The sequence below is a fragment of the Artemia franciscana genome, chromosome 9 (assembly GCF_032884065.1).
Source record: "Artemia franciscana chromosome 9, ASM3288406v1, whole genome shotgun sequence".
Lineage (NCBI taxonomy): Eukaryota > Metazoa > Arthropoda > Branchiopoda > Anostraca > Artemiidae > Artemia > Artemia franciscana.
In genome coordinates, this window is record NC_088871.1 from 21,201,881 (window position 1) to 21,222,514 (window position 20,634).

At 36.4% G+C, this 20,634-nt stretch overlaps 1 protein-coding gene across 1 annotated transcript in view; it reads left to right on the plus strand.

The window, feature by feature from the left end:
• The first annotated feature begins 3,127 nt into the window (after positions 1–3,127).
• LOC136031128 (NADH dehydrogenase [ubiquinone] 1 alpha subcomplex subunit 13-like) overlaps positions 3,128–20,634 on the plus strand; it is a 32,370-nt gene continuing 14,863 nt past the window's right edge. The window contains exon 1 of the mRNA XM_065710445.1: positions 3,128–3,299. Coding sequence (XP_065566517.1) covers positions 3,209–3,299 — 91 coding nt within the window. The 5' untranslated portion in view covers positions 3,128–3,208. The remainder of the gene's footprint in view (positions 3,300–20,634) is intronic.

Consider the following 20,634-nt stretch of genomic DNA (forward strand, 5'->3'; position numbering starts at 1 on the left):
CATAATATCCAAGATTGATGCCTTGTCATCCATTGTCTGGAAAGTTATATTTTAATAAGGAAATTTTGTTTGAGATTAAACACTATCTGAGTACTGGGGGTCTTACCATAAGCCAGCCTACTCTCTGTTTGTACTACAGCTTTATTATTTCTGCAGTATAATGACATAAACCTATATTTCTAAAGAATAGTCTATGCAAATTTAAAGGACATTTTTTGGATCTATAGCCCTTATGATGAATTTGCAGGGTAGAAAGTAGGGTAAAAGACCTCTTTTTGGGAAAGGTCACTTTTCTCTGGTATTCCAGAAAAATAGAGATGGCTTTTTGAACAGCACTATTTTAGTAAAACATGATACAATGTGAGGGTAGTAACAAGAGTCCCACCTTTTTGGTGAAATTTTCAGCAATTACATGTCAGCATAAATTGAAAATGTGGTCCCTATTTTAACAAGCAATTGAAAACAAAAAATTTTATTTAATGTTTGTGATTGATAGAATAGATAGGCCTGTCAAGCAATAAGTTATATTTCTAGAATCAGAAGAAAATCAGCTTTCTGGTAATATATAAGTAAAACTGAAAGGATATATAAATCAAATAGGGTATTTCCAAAAAGAGGTACTTGTAGGCAAGTCAATAAAGTAATAATTTTAAGAGTTTGATCTTAAATAGGGCAGTTTTAATAATAACCATATTGATGCATAGCTTAGTTTTTTGACTGTTCATTAATTTATACAATTTCTATTAGATAACAAGGTGTGAGGGTTTTAGTTTTACATAATTCTGCTCAATTAGATACTAGCTTTTAACCCTATCTGGAACTATGTACCTTGGATGAGGCTTGCCATTGAAGCAAGTCTATTAAGTTGTTTATTAAATGATGAATATGATGTATTACTACAGTAGCGCTATCTAAAAAACAAAACTTAAGTTTCCTCCTATAAAATAAAACAGGCAAGTAAGGATTTGAGGACATTTGAGATCGATAGGAACAAAAAGTCATTTCGGACTTGTAGCTCATGGCATAGAAGTCCTTCAAGAGGAACGGCAGTTCACCTAAGTCGGTTTAGATTTTTTGGAGATTCAATCAATTCGTTGCCTAGAAGATAAATATGACATTCGATGTGCCAGTCAAAAGCAACACCCTTTCCGTTTGATATAATTGTTGAAGTTACAATTGAATCGCCCACCAACCGTTATAAAAGACTGATCGATCCAGAGATAAAACCAAAATTGTGGGAGCTTTTTTCTCAAATTGGCATTACGAATCAAGAGATGATGAGAAATAAATACCTTACTATTACTAGTAAGGACTTGTTGCAACACAAAGCCGCCTGAGGCCAACACAGCTACGTATGCTCCTCCTTCATCTCAATCTTATTCAAATCCTCCCTCTTTACCCCCTCCTATTAATTTCTTATTTCCATCAGATTTTTCCTTATAGCATTCTCCTGCCCCAATCGCGGAACCTGCTTTTTGTTTGGCCCTAGATGGTTGCCCGACAAAGACAATATGTCTTCCTTCATCCAAGGAACGTGTCCTAGCCATCTCATGCTTTCTCCCATTGTGGCCCCTGAAAGTGCAATTTAACCGTATTGTGGTATAGCTTACTGTTTGAGACCAGTTGGGTCCCCAAAATAATCCCTAGACAGTTTTTCTAGAAAACATCTAGCAAATATTCATCCGTATTTTGGAGCGTCAACAATTCAGAATCATGCTTGGCAACTGTCACTACTATAGCTTCTAACGTTCTAATCTTGGCTCTTGGACTTAAATTCTTATTCTTCCAAACTTTTTTCATCTATGTAAAAACACCCCTGGTCTTGGCTATTGTACTTTAAACATTTTCACTGCACCCACCGTCTTTATTAATAACTATCTTGTCGTTACCGACTTAGCGACTTAGTCTTCTTAAAATTGATTTTTAAACTTGTACTTGCACCCTGAATTCGCTGAACCTCATTTTGGTAACGTATTCATCGATGATCCTTAAATAGTCAGCATAATCTAAACCTAGTAAAGCTTTACTTCCCCACTTGGTTCCGTGTTTCCCATTGCCGTTGCTGTTGTCTTTAGGAACGAAGTCCGTCAATATAATCCATATAAAAGAAAATAAAAGGTAACCCTACTTGTTCCTGATTTAATACACAACAAGGTATTAACCTAATTTCCAATTTTAGCTGCAGCAACATTACTCTCGTACGTAAAACTAATTACTTTAGCGTACTTATCTTGTGTGCGACACAGCGATAGGGCCCTCGCTAAGGTTACTCCTTACAATTTACTTCGAGTTCTTAGTACTTATACTTAGTTTTAATTTTGGTTGAGTACTTGGTACTTATACTCAAATACTTTTTTGGAGTATTTGACCCAACGCTCCTCTAGAAAAACTATTGTTTTTTCTCTGTATTTGTTGTGGGAATCTTTGTAATGGGTATTTGTAGTGGAATTAAGTTGAATCGCTATAAGGAATCGGTGAGGAGGGTACTCTTGTGACTCTCGTTGGACATGGTCCAACAATTTCAGCCGGGGTTCTTTGACCGTGAGAGCAACGCTTCTCTTGATACCGCGTATTCATCGTATATCCAATTTTGGTATGCAATTACGCAGACGTATGCTGAGTATACTACATAAATAGTTGAGGTAATAAGCCTTCAGTGTGTTTTAATGCAATTGCTTCACTGACCAAGTTTTGCATCCGTAAAGAAGGATTGTTCGAATCAAAGCCAAGTAGATTTGGATTTCACTGCGTACACTAATTTTACGTTTATTCCATAATGGTTTCTGAAGGAAGCGAAGACCGGTTGTAGTTTCTGTAATCAGTGTCTGAAGATCCATCATTACAAAGCTGAGAGCCAAGGTATGTGTAGCTCTCAACCGGATTCAAGTGTACTTGATTTACAGTTAGCAAAAGAGGACTGTGCTGCCTATGACTATTGACTGACTCTACTCAGAGATAGAAGATATGGAAGGCCAACCAGAGTTCAATGGTAAATCTATCAGAGCAGCTGTGATAACGGAAGGTAAAACGTGTGGAACTTGAACGTGACTGAAGTTCTACGTCCGAATGTACTTCCAGTTTTTTAGAATACGCGGAAATCAGGATTACTCTGCGATTGATTTGGCAGTGTTTGTATTTTATATTTACTTAGAAGAAATGATTTTAGATTGTATTAGCACTAGTGCAGATTTTCATAAATTTTGGTAAAATGCCTGTTACCTATAAACAGGACCTGCCACCTCCAGGTGGCTATGAAGGAATAAAAGTTAAAAGAGTGCCCATGAGACAATACTTTACTGGTAATTTTTTCTCAGTTAGTTTGCTTAGGCTAGGCCAGTGGTCTGCAAACTTATCAGCCAAATATCACATTACAATAATTTTCAAAGAATTGGGAGCTAAGTGTGCTTGTTGAGTAAACATTTTGTTAAGATTCTACTTTGGCTACTTTTTGCTATCTTGGAAAGGCATTAGGTTAACAAAATGAAATTTTAAGGGATAGGTCTACAGACAAAAGTAGCCTAGCCTATGTCATGGGAAGGTTTTTTGAAGTACCTATGGTAAAATTCTACTTTAGATACTTTTGACTGTCTTGGAAAGGGATTAGGCTATGAATATAAAACTTTCAGGGAATTGCCCAGACTAAAGTAGGCCTATGTCCTTGGAAGGTAGGCCTATCTAGCCTACCTCCACTCTTTCTCCCTTTAAAAATCTATTGCATTATAAAAGTGAAACATTGAAAATAGATCTTCTGCTTAAATGAAGTACAACCAAACTTTTGAACTTCACAACTTTGCTTGGTAAATGTCAGTATTACCTGAACAATTTTTTGGGTCATGAAACTATTGTTAATAGATGCATTTTGACTTTTTGAATATCTTTTCTCTCTTGCAAAACTATCACAAACTCACCATTATAGAGTTATTCTGGCCCAAATATTCTTGTATTTATACATAGGCTATAGAATTATAATCATTTCTGTTTTCATTGATCAGAAATTTGAAATTGCTAATGGTTTAAGACTGAAAATTGCTCTGTGGCTTTTAGAGACAATTTGCACAAATTTTGGATATTTTTAGAGAAGATTATTTATGAGAGAATCAGCCTAAAATGGCCTAAAAAGGATTTTATAATTATTCAATAGCACAATCAATCTTACAGGAAAAAAGACTAAAAAACAGTAGAAATTGACAGAAAAATGACCAACTTTCAGTTTGACCAACTCCATAATGGTGAGTTTGCAGTAGTTTTGCAAGAGAGAAAAGATGTTCAAAAAGTCAAAATGCATCTATTAACAATAGTTTTATGACTCAAAAAGTAATTCCAGTAATACCAACATTGACCCTTGCTCAGTCCCAATTTACAAGGTTTCATAAAAAACCCATTGATATGGCTTAAAATTTTACTCAAATAACAGGAATTACATTTTCAAAACTAAAACCCAAGAAAAAGAAATTGATAACTGAAATTAACATAAAATATTGTTTTGTCAAAATTTTAGTAGGTATAGGCCTGTCAAGTCTACAAATTTCTAAGACTTCAAAATCAGAAGAGGGATTTTTTATTCCTTGACCCTGGATTCCTTATTGAAAGTTTTGTTTTCCTAACATGACCCTTTCCAAGATATACAAAAGTAGCTTGAGTAGAATTTTACCATACCTATCTCCACTCCTTCTCCCTCTAGAAGTTAGTGACATCTGATAACCTTTAAGAATATTAGTGCTATTAAAGTAAAACCATGCAAAATAGATCTTTGGTTTAAATGGTGTAGCCTATACCAAAACTGTTTCCAGCTTTACAACTTTGCTCAATCTCAATTTACAAAGTTTCAAAGATCTGTAATTGTATTTTCAGAACTAAAACCAGAGAAAAAGAAAGTGGTTACTGAAAGTAAGGTAAAATATTGTTTTGTCAAAATTTCAAATAGACAACTTTCAGAAGCTTGACAATGCCTTCTCATAGCATGTTTTTGGCCCTGTATTCATTACTGAAAGTTTCTTTTTCCTAACCTAACCCCTCCCAAAGGTAGCAAAAAGTAGCTAGACTGGAATTTTACCAACTTTTTTGCACTGATTATATAGTACACTAAATAAAAGTAAAAAAATTTCATATGCAATAAAGATTCATTAATGTAAACAATATGCTTTCATTTCCTAGTGAAGTTTGAATCAGTCAGGTTTTTATGTTTCTTTCTTAGTATTTGGTAGGATTCCTAGTTCTCATCAATAAGATGACTTCTTGGTTTACTCTTGATAATGTTCATACACAATTCTTTTTCAAGTTCATACTTGAAAAAGAATTAGTTGTATATATAAGCAGAACCAAAAAGGGATTACATTTGTTTTTTCTCAAAGTTTTGCAATTCAACACAAAGACGTTTGAATTTTTAATGTAACATCTCCTTGTTTGTTTTTTTTTTCAATCCAGCAACTGCATTTCAAAGCTTCCTATGTCAATTTTAAAAGGTGAAAATCTTCAAGCTGGCTACCATAGCATTAAGGCCTAGCTGAAGTCCAGATGTTTCACTCCCTAGTCAATTCTTTTTCAGATGCAGCAAAGCAGTCAAAGACAAAGTTATCAGTTTTCTTCACCACTTCCACTAAACAAATATGAGAAGGTTGAACTCAAGGGGTTCCTCACTCAAAACTATGATCATTGGATTGCTATTCTGTGTAATTTGGCAAGTTAATAGGAAGATTTATTTGCAAACGAACTATTATTTGAACAAAAATAAAGAAATTATTATTTGAAGGGAATTTTTTTTGGGGGGGGAGGGTTCAACTCTCATGCAGGAAATACCAGGAAAACATAGGAAAATTAAACATTTTAAAGGGAAAATTAAGCATTTTGCAAAGTTTGGAAGGGGGTGAATCCCTCTCCTGCATGTGTACCTGTGGTCTTGGCATCATTATTTGCCAGGGTGCAGTAAAAACTTGTGGGAATTACAAATAAAAATTATGTGTTTTTTTTTTACTTCTGGCAGACCTATTTACACAATTAAAATTTAAATAATTGCTTGCAGCAAAGTTACCAATTTACTTCATTTTATTTATCTATACAGGTCCATAAAAAAAATTCTAAAGCTTGAGTGCTGCTTGTGTTTTTGTATATCTGAATTTGTATTTGGATAAGACAGTAATTACACAAGACAACTACCTACACCTAGCATAATTGGATTCATATAAACATTTCCTGTATCTCCATACTTTTTGGCAACCTTCCATCAACAATTTCTGGTAACAGTGGTTACAACTAACTAATACTTCATTGAATTGATCAAGAACAATCCAAGTTGTTAGTCCCTTTGTCTAATTCATGTATTCTCATGTACTCTGATAACAGCTACATATATTCTTTCAAGGAAAATCTTTACTTTGAAACACAAATATGTAAAGTATTTGAAGGGACTGCAGCCAGCAAGTATATATTATACAAATAAGTTTCTGATTGTTGAATAGAATGTTTTTTGTTCTATTTTTTGATACCCCACAACAGCAATGTCAAGTGTAGCAATCTAGAATGTAAACCCATAACAGGTTTTATAATTATTTTGGAATAAAAAAAAATAATTGTTGGCTTTAAGATTTGATTAGATCAAAATGTTCACCAGATTTTTTTTTTCTTTCTGTTAAATTAAAAACACTGAGTCAGGCTAACTCCAAATGTTTAACATGGGAGGTATAGGAAGACTCCTTGAGAGTCTGTCCTGCCTCAAGAGAATTTTTGACTAATCCTAAAGATGCTCTACTATTTTTATGGCACTTGGTATTAACCAAGTGACATATAGCAGTCGCCAATTCTGTCAGTCTGTCGGTCCTGGTTTTGCTACTTTAGGCACTTCCAGGTAAGCCAGGACGATGAAATTTCGCAAGCGTATCAGGGACCGGACCAGATTAAATTAGAAATAGTCGTTTTCCCGATTTGACCATCTGGGGGGGAGTGGGGGCCCGGTTAATTTGCAAAAAATAGAAAAAATGAAGTATTTTTAATTTATCAGCGGGTGATTGGATCTTAATGAAATTTGATGTTTGGAATTATATTGTGTCTCACAGCTCTTATTTTAAATCCCAACCTGATCTGACGACATTGGGGGGAGTTGGAGGGGGAAAACCTAAAGTCCCGGTTTTGCTACTTTAGGCACTTCCAGGTAAGCTAGGACAATGAAATTTGGCAAGCGTATCAGGGACCGGACCACTTCCAGGTAAGCTAGGACGATGAAATTTGGCAAGCGTATCAGGGACCGGACCAGATTAAATTAGAAATAGTCTTTTTCCCGATTTGACCATCTGGGGGGGGGGGAGTAGGGACCGGTTAATTCGGAAAAAATAGAAAAAATGAAGTATTTTTAACTTATGAGCGGGTGATTGGATCTTAATGAAATTTGATGTTTGGAATGATATTGTGTCTCAGAGCTCTTATTTTGAATCCCGACTGGGTCTGATGACATTGGGGGGAGTTGGAGGGGGGAAAACTAAAATCTTGGAAAACACTTAGAGTAGAGGGATTGGGATGAAACTTGATGGGAAAAATAAGCGCAAGTCCCAGATACATGATTGACATAATCGGAACTGATTTGCTCTCTTTGGGGTAGTTGGGGGGGGGGAGTAATTCTTAAAAATTAGAAAAATGAGGTATTTTCAACTTACAAACGGGTGATCGGATCTCAATGAAATTTGATGTTTAGAAGGATATCGTGTCTGAGAGCTCTTATTTTAAATCCCGACCGGATCTGGTGATGGGGACAGGGAGCTGGGAGGGGGAAACCTAAAACTTGGAAAACACTTAGAGTGGAGGGATCAGGATGAAACATGGTGGGAAAAATAAACACAAGTCCTAGATAGATGATTGACATAAACGGAACGGATCCGCTCTCTTTTGGGTAGTTGGGGGGGGGGTTAATTCTGAAAAATTAGAAAAAATGAGGTATTTTTAACTTGCGAACGGGTGATTGGATTGGTGATTGGGGGGGGGGGGGGTATTTCTGAAAAAAGAAATGAGGTATTTTTAACTTACGAACGGGTGATTGGATCTCAATGAAATTTGATATTTAGAAGGATATCGTGGCTCAGAGCTCTTATTTTAAACCCGACCGGAGCTGGTGACATTGGGGGGGTGGGGGTGGGTTGGGAGGGAGAAACCTAAAAATTGGAAAACACTTAGAGTGGAGGGATTGGGATGAAACTTGGTGGGGAAAAAAACACGAGTCCTAGATACATGATTGACATAACCAGAACGGATCCGCTCTCTTTGGGGTAGTTGGGGGGGGGGGTTAATTCTGAAAAATTAGAAAAAATGAGGTATTTTTAACTTACGAATGGGTGATTGGATCTCCATGAAACTTGATTTTTAGAAGGATATCGTGTCTCAAAGCTCTTATTTTAAATCCTGACTGGATCTGGTGACATTGGGGGAATGTGGGGTGGGGAGACCTAAAATGATGGGAAACGCTTAGATTGGAGGGATTGGGATGAAACTTGGTTGGAAAAATAAGCAGAAGTCTTGCATACGTGATTTACATAATTGGAACGGATCCGCTCAATTGCGGGGGGGGGGGGGGAATTCTGAAAAATAAGAAAAATGACGTATTTTTAACTTACGAAGGAGTGATCGGATCTTCATGAAACTTCATATTTAGAAGGACCTCGTAACTCCGATATCTTATTTAAATCTCAACCGGATCAAGCGTAATTGGGGGGGGGGGGTAGTTGGGGGGACCAGAAATCTTAGAAAATACTTAAAGCGGTGAGATCAGGATGAAACTGGATGGGAACAATAGAAACCTGTCTAAGATACGTGACTGACATAACTGGACCGGATCTGCTCTCTTTGGTGGAATTGGGGGGGGGGGTAATTTTAAAAATTGAGGTATTTGCAACTTACGAAAGGGTGACCAGATCTTAATGAAATTTGATATTTAGAAGGATCTTGTGCTTTAAAGTTCTAATTTCAAATTCAGACCAGATCCTGTGACATTCGGGGGAGTTGGAGGGGGGAACCAGAATTCTTGGAAAACATGAAAATTGGAGTATTTATATCTTACGAATAGATGATCGGATTGTAATGAAATTTGATTTTAGAAGGAATTCATGTCTCAGAGCTCTTATTTCAAATCCCGACCAGATCTTTTGACATTGTGGGGATTTGGAGGGGTAAATCTTGAAAAAACACTTGGAGTGTAGGAATTGGGATGAAGCTTGGTGGATAGAATAAACAAATGTCCTTGATACGTGATTGACAGAATCGTATTGGATTCACTCTCTTTGGGGGAGTTGGGGGGAGGGGTTCAGTGATTTGGCGAGTTCGGTGCTTCTGGACGTGCTAGGGCGATGAAAATTGGTAGGCGTGTCAGGGAGCTGCACAATTTGACTTGATAAAGTCGTTTTCCCAGATTCGACCATCTTGGTGGCAAAAGGGAGAGGAAAAATTAGAAAAAATTAGGTATTTATAACTTACGAGTGGGTGATCGGATCTTAATGAATTTTGATATTTAGAAGGACTTTGTGACTCAGAACTCTTATTTTAAATCTTGACCGGCATTAAGCCTCTTATTTTCCTTTTTAAATCAATCTATTGATTCATAGAATTTTGTTATAGCTCATGCCATATGATCTCTTGGCTCTTAGCTCTTCTCGCCTCGTCACAAGTGCCATATGAGCTCTTAGCTCTTGTTTAAATTGCTGAAACTTTCTGAGAAATCCTATCATCATATTTGAAATTATTGTTTAAAATAGTGTTTATCAATAGAGGAATTATTTTCTGAGCAATGCTTCAGCATGCTCAGAAAGCAAAACAATGCTTCCCTTTTGAAATCTTGAGCAAAATTTGAATATTAATGCTTCTTCTAACATCAGAAAATTAAGGTTTCCTTTCCCCTGTAGTTTACCATTAAACTGATGTAGATAATGCATAACATTTACCAGAACGTAAAAGCTTTGGATCCACTAATTGTCATTTAGTTCTGGATATTGAATGCCCTTCTCAAGGAGAAACACATTAATTCCTTGAAAAGGGGATACAAAATGTTTTAAAATATCCCCTCTTGATAACCAATGTATGTTGTTATGAACCAGATGATCAGCATACTCACTCCATTTCAAGTAAAAATTCTTGGAATTTGCAATGATTAAGAGCTTAGCAAAAATAGAGTTGATAATGGTAATCACTAATTCCATAGATTTACAAAATTTCGTCTGGAAATGTTATTTGCATGAAGTGCATGTTAATGAATGATACAATGGTGAAAAAGTATTTCATGATTAATTTTTTTCTTTCAAAATAGCAACAAATCCTTTTTCTTATGCTGCTCATACTTTTGGCCCATCTGTTGAAAATCAGCACAATTATATTGAGGGGAATATAATGCTCATCCATAGCACTTCAATATCCTTTCATGTGTCTAACTTTTGGGTGGTAATAATACTAAAAATTCTTCTTTAGATCCTGAATGAGACATAAATCTTACAAAAAGTGAAACTTGTGCTGTATCATTTATTTCACAGGATTTGTCAGCTGCTATTGATAAAGCAGAAACCAATATCAGATCTTCAACATGATGTGTGTTTATATTTGAACAGATTTCAATTGCTGTATCTTTAATGATTTTGGAAGACAATGCTTTAATTCTTTTCAGAATATCTGCTTTGTTCTTAAAATCTTATAACATAGACACAAATTCTACATGTTCTCAATTTATAGAAGAATTTTGATCTATCAAAATAAGAAGTAATTTTTTTCTTACCAAGTTTTTTCTTATAAAAATACATGTAATACCAAGCATGTGAGCAAGTCGAAAATGAAGAGCAAAGACACACGCGGATAGAAGAATAGCAGTGGCATATCAAAAATGAAAATGTAAGACACACACAGTTAGAAAACATGCAACGCCAAGCATGTGAGCAAATCAAAAATGACAATGAAAAGCAAAGACACACACTCTTAGAAGACAAGCAACATCAAATATGTGAGTGAGTCAATGAGAATCAACCTGAACAGCAAGAATCAAAACATGCAAAATTGAAATGATGGCAATACTGATTGAGTTTGGGATTTTGACATGGATAAGGTAATCAGTGCCTACCATACCAGCATTACTAGTAACTACTAACAATTCACCACTGCACCAAGCTGCCTGAGGCCAACACAGCTTCACACATTCCTCCTCCATCTCAAACTATGTAAAGCCTCCATCTTTACACCCTCCCAGTAAGTTCCAATTTCCTTTAAATCTTTCCTGATAACATCCTCCCACCCAAGACAAGGACAACCTGCTTTTTGTTTAGCCCTAGACGGTTGGCCAAAAAGGACAATCTTTGGCAATCTTTTTGTCATCCTTCATCTGCAGAATGTGTCATAGCCATCTCAACCTTGCTTTCATTATAGCCGTAGAAAGCAGGATTGAACCACACTTTTCATGCAGTTTATTGTTTGAAATATGGTCAGTCAGCTGGGTACCCAGAACAATCCATAGACAATATCTCTGGAAAATCATCTAGTAAATCTTTATCTACTTTTTGGAGCGCCCATGCTTCAGAGTAGTCCCCAAAGCCGCACCAAATCGAAATTTGGCAGTGGTGAAGAGAATTTATTTTAGTGGGGGCATGCTGCTGAAGTACTATTGGCAGCGCGCCGCCAATTTTCTGGCGTTTTCGCAATTTTTAAGGCATTTTTCAGTAACTTTTTCAATTTTCTTTGGAATTTTTAATAGTGTCTTTACAGAAATTCTTAGTGTTTTTTCATGATATTTATAATCCCTGAATCTCTTTCATCATTACCTTGTTGTATAATATCTTGTCCAAGTGTTTAGGCAGTGTTTATAGATAGGCTACTTAAATCTACAATATTCACCTTACAACATGACTTTGCAAAAACTAGCGGAAGTTTCTAGATTGTGAGATTCACACTTAACTCAGCAAGCAGCAGACTAGAAAATATGAGTGTAGGACTATTCATATGATTGAGATTTTGGAATCCAAGTCCAAATACCCTTTAATACTGAATATATATAATAATAAAACAAGAAAAAAAGGATCTATTGTAGCTGAGTGCAGTAACTCAAATTATTCCTTTGAAAGCTTTGACTACCTTGTAATTATTACGTATAAAAATGAGCTTGTTCACGCGATGTGGAGCTAACATCAAATGTTTGGCAGTGACTATAAGCCCTTCATCACTGAAAACTCTTTCTGCTGCTGCACTTGTCACTGGCAGCAATAAAACTTTTCAGGCTAAAGCTGCAATCCATGGTAGCTGAGCACAATACCTTTTCCAGAATGCTATTGTTGGATTGAGTGTCTCTACCAGGTCAGGATTCTTGGATCTGGAAAATACAATTCCCATATTATTTAATTTTCAACAAGCTTTTAGACATCTCAAAACTAAGTAAGATTTTCTTGTTCCTTTAAAGGACTGTGAAACATACTCCTTCATGCTTTTTTAGACAAAGGGGAAGATCCAAGCAAGAAAATTTCAAAATCAACACCAAATGCCTTCTCACATGCAAGCTTCAGAAGAAGTTTTGGCCAAGAGTCAAAACTTTGTTGAGCTGCACAACAATAAATCATATCTTCACATCTGTGCAGTAACTATCTGTCTTTTGACTGAAACGTCTTTTATTCCAGACTTAATTTTCTTAATTATTCTTTTTTTTTTACAGTTCTTTCAACTCCACCAATGGAAAAAAATACTTGGACATACTAAAATTTACCCTCAACAAAGTCTATAGCCTAAACACAGATATGTAATTGAATTATTGATTTTGAAAAGTTCGATTTTTATTCGATTCCCTGCAAAGTTCCTTACTGTATTACTGAACTACAGTTTACTTTACTGCATACTCTTTGATGTATTGATCTGAACACAGAAATCAAGTAGGCAGTAACGTTTTGACAATAACTGCAAAATTGAAATTTACTCTACCTAATGCTGAATCACATCATCATTCTTGTCCTGCTCCGTTTCATCTTCTTGACTGATCTGATCAAGAAGCTTTCTCTTTTAGACAAATTCTCATTAGGAGGTTTTGGGGTTGGGGATTTGGTGGCTGCATCAGTTGACTCACAAGTGTACAAAGATTCTTCTTCCTCATCTATTTCAATCCGCTCTTCTTCATAAGAAAGAACTCAGGCAACGCTAGCACACCCACCACTACTGATTATAAAGCAACTAATGTCTGTCTCCAACACAACAGTTTTCACCATTTTTAACAAAAACTCTCTTTTTGTTATGTTTTTCTGTAGAAGATGGCCATTAATCTCTCTGACCTTGAAGATCTCGAAATATAAAAGCCCTGCTGTCACCATAAGATTATCCCTTGGAAAACAGAAATTGGACTGATTTCTCACTTTTTTCTTTCAAAATCAAAATGGAGGTGGTGTCTCCTGTTTCCTCTTGGAGGTGAGCTTTCAGCATCTCATGGCACAGTAGTACAACATTTAGGGTAAGAAAAATCTCTCCCTCTATTGCCTCCACTGTCACTACGAGTTTTGACAACAAACAACAAAGATCAGTCATAAGTTCCACTTTGTCATCATCTGGAAAAAGCTCTGGTTTCCCTATTTTGCACAGAACACTTGACAAAGGACCTTTGTGTTGAAGAATGCTCTGGATCATGCTGAAAGTGGCATTCCATCTTGTGGGCGAGTCCTGTTTGAGTGATTTGTACTGCTCATGACTAGGTAACATGGGAGGCAGCTCATCATCAACCTGTGTAATGGGCAACTGAGCATCAGCGTCAAGGGCCTCATCCAAATCACCAAATGTTTAAAGTAAAAAAAAGTTTTCTGAACATCAAAGTCAATCTCCTTTGTAAGATCTGCACCTTTGTATGTGAGGGCCTTGACAATCAATCTTGTCTTTTTCACCACCACTCCAACCTCATATACCTGAGATATTCCATCAACTACGATGAGGTTATGGAGTCCATGAGCAATACAGTCTCAAGACTTGGAGTCTAAATGGTCCAGGTGGCAAGCTTTCACAACATTTGATCCTCTGTCATGTACCATTATTAAGTTTTCTCCTGTGATGTCAAATAGCTTCAAAGTAGCACAGTAGTCTCTGCGGATATTGTCGACGGTATGGCAAACAGTCATGAAGTACGAGTTAGTAAGAGTTACATTTCACATTTTGAACTCATCATTCAGATATATGAGACGGTGGCACTGGTAACTAAGGTGATGGTATGAGTCAGTCCAAAAATCAAGAGCAACAGCAGCTGTGTCTTTCACAAGTTCAGATTCTTTAGCAAGCAGCTCCTTAATGGCTGTGAAACATGAAGTGTAAATGTCCTGTTGAAAATTTGTTGCAATGTCTCTGTCACTGGGTAGGTCACCTGCATTAGCTACAATATCATGTTTCACACTGAAATCTCCAAATCCTTCCCATTCACAACTCCAAATGATAAACAGTCAATACTACAAAGAAGTGTAATGTCGCATCCAAGGATACTCTTTGCTTCTTTGCTCATGCTTGCATATGATTTGAGAGTGTCCCGAAATGACTTAAAAATGTCAGATTTCCCTTTGTTTGTACCACCTGCTTTGTCTGCAACCTTAAGCAATCTATGAACTTCTGCGTCAGATTCATGAACAGCCTTTAGATGGGTTAAGAGATTTCCAGTGCTAACTCCCCTTTTGTATCTGGCTAGACCCTTGTAAATACACTTCAGAACCTTCTCCTTGTCTGCTTGCTGAAAACAAACTTTGCAGAAGTAATTCTCTGAATCAACAACTTTCACAGCAAAATCTTTTTTCATTATAAGTTTGCCAAAAAAGATCCATGCCACTGACTTTTTGGTCTTTCCAATCATGATCTTGAACAGTTTGCCAGGCTCATTTCCAAATTCTTTGAGCAATAGTGACAGCACTCATTGATACCTGCAAAAGTATAATATACAGGTGATGAAAAGAAACATTGCGCTCTGAGTTTGTAGGTCACATATTTTTGTCAGTTATGCAAGGATTTAAAATTTGTGGGTTATTGTTTGTAAATTTCTGAAATCACTACAGTGATGCACATTACTGGAACATAAAATTTTTTTTCTGCTTCATACAAATTAGTATTAAGTAACTGTGTAGGCCACAAAACATGGGAGAACTGAAAAGAAGTACTTTCCTTAGAGCACACCTTGCACTGTTCACTGTTTGAATTTCAACATTTAAACTATTGGAATAATGCAAAACAAAGCACTGCTTATACAAACTATTCAAAACTTTGGCTATTTTATGCCTTTTTTTTTTAGGTCCATTAACTTCTAGCAAAATTCAAATAACTGGTTTACATGTCAATAGCAAGATTTGCTGCTAACACTTGTGGGAGTACAATGCACATAAAAAATACTGAATCATGGTTAGCACAAATATCAACAATGGGGTTCTGCTGGCAGGTTTAGAATGTGACATTAAATTTGGGCTTCTGGTATTTAAAGTCTGTTTATGGAATTAAGGAATCAGGTTGCATTGTCATTATAGCAATGATGGCTCTTATCATTTGTCTGGTTTGGTGAGTGGGGAAGAGCTCTAACCACTACTGCAGCACTATGCCATTTTAATGCACATTTTCGAGAGATCCCTCCATCCAGGTGTCCATTTTAATAAATTTCCTTCATTGTCTATTTCCAACATTAATCTTAGGAGTACTCAAAGTTTCAGTTATTATTCACCTCAACTATATCTATAGTATTATCCATGATATTTTCCTTTTTCGAACAATACAGTTCGGGGCTAAATGTAAAATGAGAGCCAGAATACCTACTCAGGTGTTTACAAGGACCTTTAATTAGCTAATTGGCTGTTAGTAACAGGATAACTGCACTGTGAAAAGCTATACTACAAGAAGCCTGGTTAAACAAGAAAATTACCAGTCGGCCTATTACAATAACTCTGAGATGCCCCTGTAAACCCAATGAAAACTTTATAGCCTGCGTAGTTGTATAGTAATTTTATAAAAAAGTTGCATGTCTTGATATGCAATAGTACAGAATACTTTACTTTGATGTGCCTCACACAGTGCTACTTATGCAGTAGTATTCAGAAGCATCCCCACCCAGGGGCGTCCTGACACCTTCCTGATTTGGGGGGGGGGGTGCAGTTTCATAATTTTACCGGAATTTTTCTGGAAGTTTTACCGGGATTGGTCGAGGCTTTACCTGAGCAAAATTCCAGTAGATTCCCTGAGCAATAATCTCGTAGATTCCCTAAAAATCATCAAGTTCAGGTGGATTTATCAAATTTTGACTGGCACGGCTTCACTGCACCAGTCAAAATTTACCAGATTTTTTACCAACAGACCTTCTTGGGGGGAGGGGCTGTAGTACCTCCTCCCCCCTTGGGATGCCCCTGTCCTCACCATATTCCCGTAACACCCAATCTTGCTATAGTCTGTTACAGTCATATCAGCATGTTCCTTTCACAAACCACTTCATACTACTATTTGGAGATAATTTTTCATTTGGAACAGCCTGGTAGTATGTGCTTGTAAGAATGGACATTGATCTTTGTGTTTGTATGCATAGGTTTACTCTTACTAACAGTATATTTTAAAGCTATACTACCTTGCCATTCACAAATCCTAAATTTTTCCAACAATGGCGCTCCAAAGCCTGGGTATTCCCTAATGTATGGGCATTGATCTTGTACAATAAGGCCCTGCAGCAAGGGCATACTATGGTAAATTTATAGCAAACCATATAACTGGCTTTTGTATAAAGTGAATATACCACTCGGTGCATTTTTTATGCTCTTTATGAATATAATATTCACTTCTGCCGCAAATTCAGATTTAAGCACTTTTTAATCTAACCTAACGTAACCTTATTATAAAGAATTTTAGCACTGAGAAAATGTAGTATTCTTTTGTCAAAAGCGGCGCGGAGAAAATGTAGTATTATTTTGTCGGAAATGACGGATAACTTGTACTTTAATTGAAAATTCATCATTTTTAAGAGCTTAAAAAGTGCTTAAATTTGAATTTGTGGTAAAAGTGATTATTATATTCGTAAAGAACATAAAAAGGCATCAAGTGGTATGTTTGCTTTATTGGTAAGTCAGTTATATGAACTGTCATAATTTTTTGAAAATTCGCCATTGTTAAGTGCTAAAAAAGTGCTTAAGTCTGAATTTGCGGTAGAAGCGATTATTATATTCGTAAAGAGCATAAAAAAAGGCATCGAGTGGTATATTATCTTCATACGAAAGCCAGTTATATGGTTTGCTATAATTTTACCCATACTACCCCCATAACAATCTGTTTGAAAGCAAATTTAAATGTTATGTACTAAAATTAAATCATTTTGGTGCTATAACCTGCCATTGCTGCAGGGCATAGTAGTACCCCAAGGTATGAGGACCATGCCTACACATTGGGGCACTACTATGCCTGAAATTCAAGGATTTGTGTACAAGTGATACTTTCCACCGAGTATTCAGGGATAGGCCTGCACTAGGCTAGACTGCATTACACAGCCTCTTTACCAAGAAATGGAAATGTACCATACAGTAATGGTACAGTATGCTCATTTGAACATTTGTATACTTTGCACTGTGCCATTTTCATAATCATGCACTTACTATGACTAAAGTTAACAACTTAGATAATAGCCAAGTAGATAATTAATGGCATCTGTATTTTAAAAAATCATCCTGCCATTTGTCCAAAACTCCGCTGTTTACATTTAAGTTTCAGTGACAGTTCAAATAAGCATGGCTCTATTATACAGTACAAAAGTAAAGTACTTACATAAGTTTGTTCTCTCTCTCTCTGTAGTTAAAAAAGTCGTCGTTCTGATCTCCACTTTTGTTCTCCAACTTTTTGTATTTCTTCTTCCTCTTCAAAGTCGAACGTGGCTTGAGCAAAATCGCCCACAGATGGCACAGACAATAGAGCGTCCGTAGTTACAGCTGTACTCACTTGGAGAGGCTATATAGGACTAAATAAAAATTGGCGGCAATTATTCATCAGCGGGCCGCCGCCGGCGCGCCTATATGTTTTCGGCGGAGGCCCGGTGAGTTATTTTCGGTGGCGCGCCGCCGACTTTCGGCGCGGCTTCGGGGATTACTTCAGAGCTATATTTGACTGTACCCTCATAATCATTGAGGTTAGCTGTCTTATTCTTCCAAACTGTTTTTAACTGTGAAAATTCTAGCTGCATCCTTCCAGATCTTCGGCAATTTTATCCATGGCTTCCACTTCACACCTCCTTATTTCATATTTAATGCTTTCTCCACTGTCTACATTCCTTTTGTTTTCATATGATGTATCACTCAGATAATTCTTGTGCAAACCCCTTCTCCTCTCTATTAAACATAAAGCTTTTTCTCTAATATTCCTAGCTGCAGTCTTAACTTCCTTCCCTAACACATCATCAACTTCACAAATCATTTTTCTTAAATTATTCCAACAACCTTCCGCATTGTCACATTTTAAACTCTCAAGTTTGGTATTCAACAGTTCATGGAAAGTTTCTCAAGTTTCTCTCAAAATCTCAAAGCCTAAACAAAACTTAGGAGCTTCCTGTCTCATCATAAGCCTGCTCCCTGTCTAAATGTGTGGTAAATATCTGTTGATTTACCAAAATATTATTAATCAGCCATGTTTTATAAAATGTTACAAAGAATAAATCATTCAACACTCGAGACAGCTGTCAATGTACACGTCAAACTAGGATTACGAACCCATAATGATATTATTGATTGGAATATGGATAAGCTTGACAAAGAAACCAATGAAGCCCATTATAGCAAATCCAATTGCTGTGGCTAAGGCTGTTTTCTGGAATTCTCTTTTATCTGGTTTAGTGCATCTCTTAATGAATCGGTAGCTATCTTTGGTGAACTGCTTCACAGGTTTGGCAAACTGAACAATTTGATCCATTTTGAAACAAGTAGGTTTCAAAACAAGTTGGTTATATAAAAGGGTCATCATATTTTAGTTTTGGGTTTTGTTTTAGGGTTTGGTTTTTTTATATTTTTATCAGTTTATTCTGCACTGAGGACGGTCAAGCAGAGGTTTTGACTGAAATATTTGTATAATTTTCAATTTTTTCACTGGCTGTTAATTGTCCTTCTTCTTCGTCTCTTTTCGATTTTGTGTTTTGTTTTAGCATTTCTTATGACGTCATATAAGCATTTTCTTATATGACTTCATGCACAGCATAAATAAGACTGTTGAGTTTCCAATTGATCAAGTATGTATGCTATCTTTATAAGTGAGCAATAATCGCGTATTTTTTCTCGAAACACCTACTTTTTTTGGGAGAATTAGTATCTTGGGATAGTATTAGTCAGAATCTAAGCGTTTTTTATTAAACATCAGAAAATATAACTCATATTTCCAAATGACGTCGTTTGGTGCCCAAATCGAAAATCAAGATCAATACACCGGGACACAGGGAATATAAACGTACACCGGGACACTCAAAGAGAAATTACAGACCGGGATGGGACACAAATGACGACCGGGACACAGGGAATATAAATGACGTCCGGGACACAGGGACACAACTACAACGGGAACGCCGGGGGCACAGGGGGATATATAAATGACGACGGGGACACAGGGAATATTCGATTATCAATCACCATCAACAAAGCTCAAGGGCAATCATTAGAAAAATGCGGTATAGATCTGAATACGGATTGTTTTTCCCATGGACAATTATATGTTGCATGTTCAAGAGTCGGTAAACCTGACACTCTATTTATATGCACAGACAATGGGACAGCGAAGAATGTTGTATATTCGCAAGTTTTACGTAGTTAAAAACATATATATATATATATATATATATATATATATATCTTCTATATATATAAAAATAAGTTGTCTGTCCGTTACGCCAGATTATATCTTATCTATATATAAAAATGAAACTAAACTGAAAAGCAAACTGAAACTAAAAATGTAGAAACTGGGAATTGCATAAATATTTCTATATATTTTGACAATAGATTAAAGTAATTCGAAAACCTTATAACAGATATTTATAATTTTGAGGTTTATTATAAATTGTTGAGTGTTAGCATGCTTGGCACGTAAAATTTTTTCTAACAGTCAATGTTAGAATGAACACTGACAAATTGAAAAACATTGAAAAAGATAGAATGTTACCAAAAAGCAAAACCAGGCTTGCGGTTCAAAGAGAAAGGGCCAGATTAAGAATGTGCAATTTACGTCAACGAAGGCGTGTCGAGGAACTACCAGAGCAACGCGAAACCAGACTTGCTTCTGAAAGAGAAAGTAAAAAAAGAAGGCGTGCCGAGGAATCACAAGAACAGCAAGAAAACAGGCTTGCGGCTGATAGAGAAAGTAAGAAAAGAAAGCGTGCCGAGGAATCACAAGAGCAACCTGAAAATTATCGCCTGGCATTCAGGTACAGCCCAGTCGATGATTATAGTAGATGTGTTCAAATCGGGACTATGTGTAAAATTTGTCCCTATTGCAAGGCCTTGAAATTCAATGGTGAAACAATGGGAATGTGTTGCGCCTCAGGAAAAGTTAAACTTCCTCTATTGGCTGCACCACCAGAGCCATTGAAAACTTTGCTTACTGGAACTACGTCAGAATCTAAGCGTTTTTTATCACAGATCAGAAAATATAACTCATGTTTCCAAATGACGTCGTTAGGTGCCCAAATCGAAAATC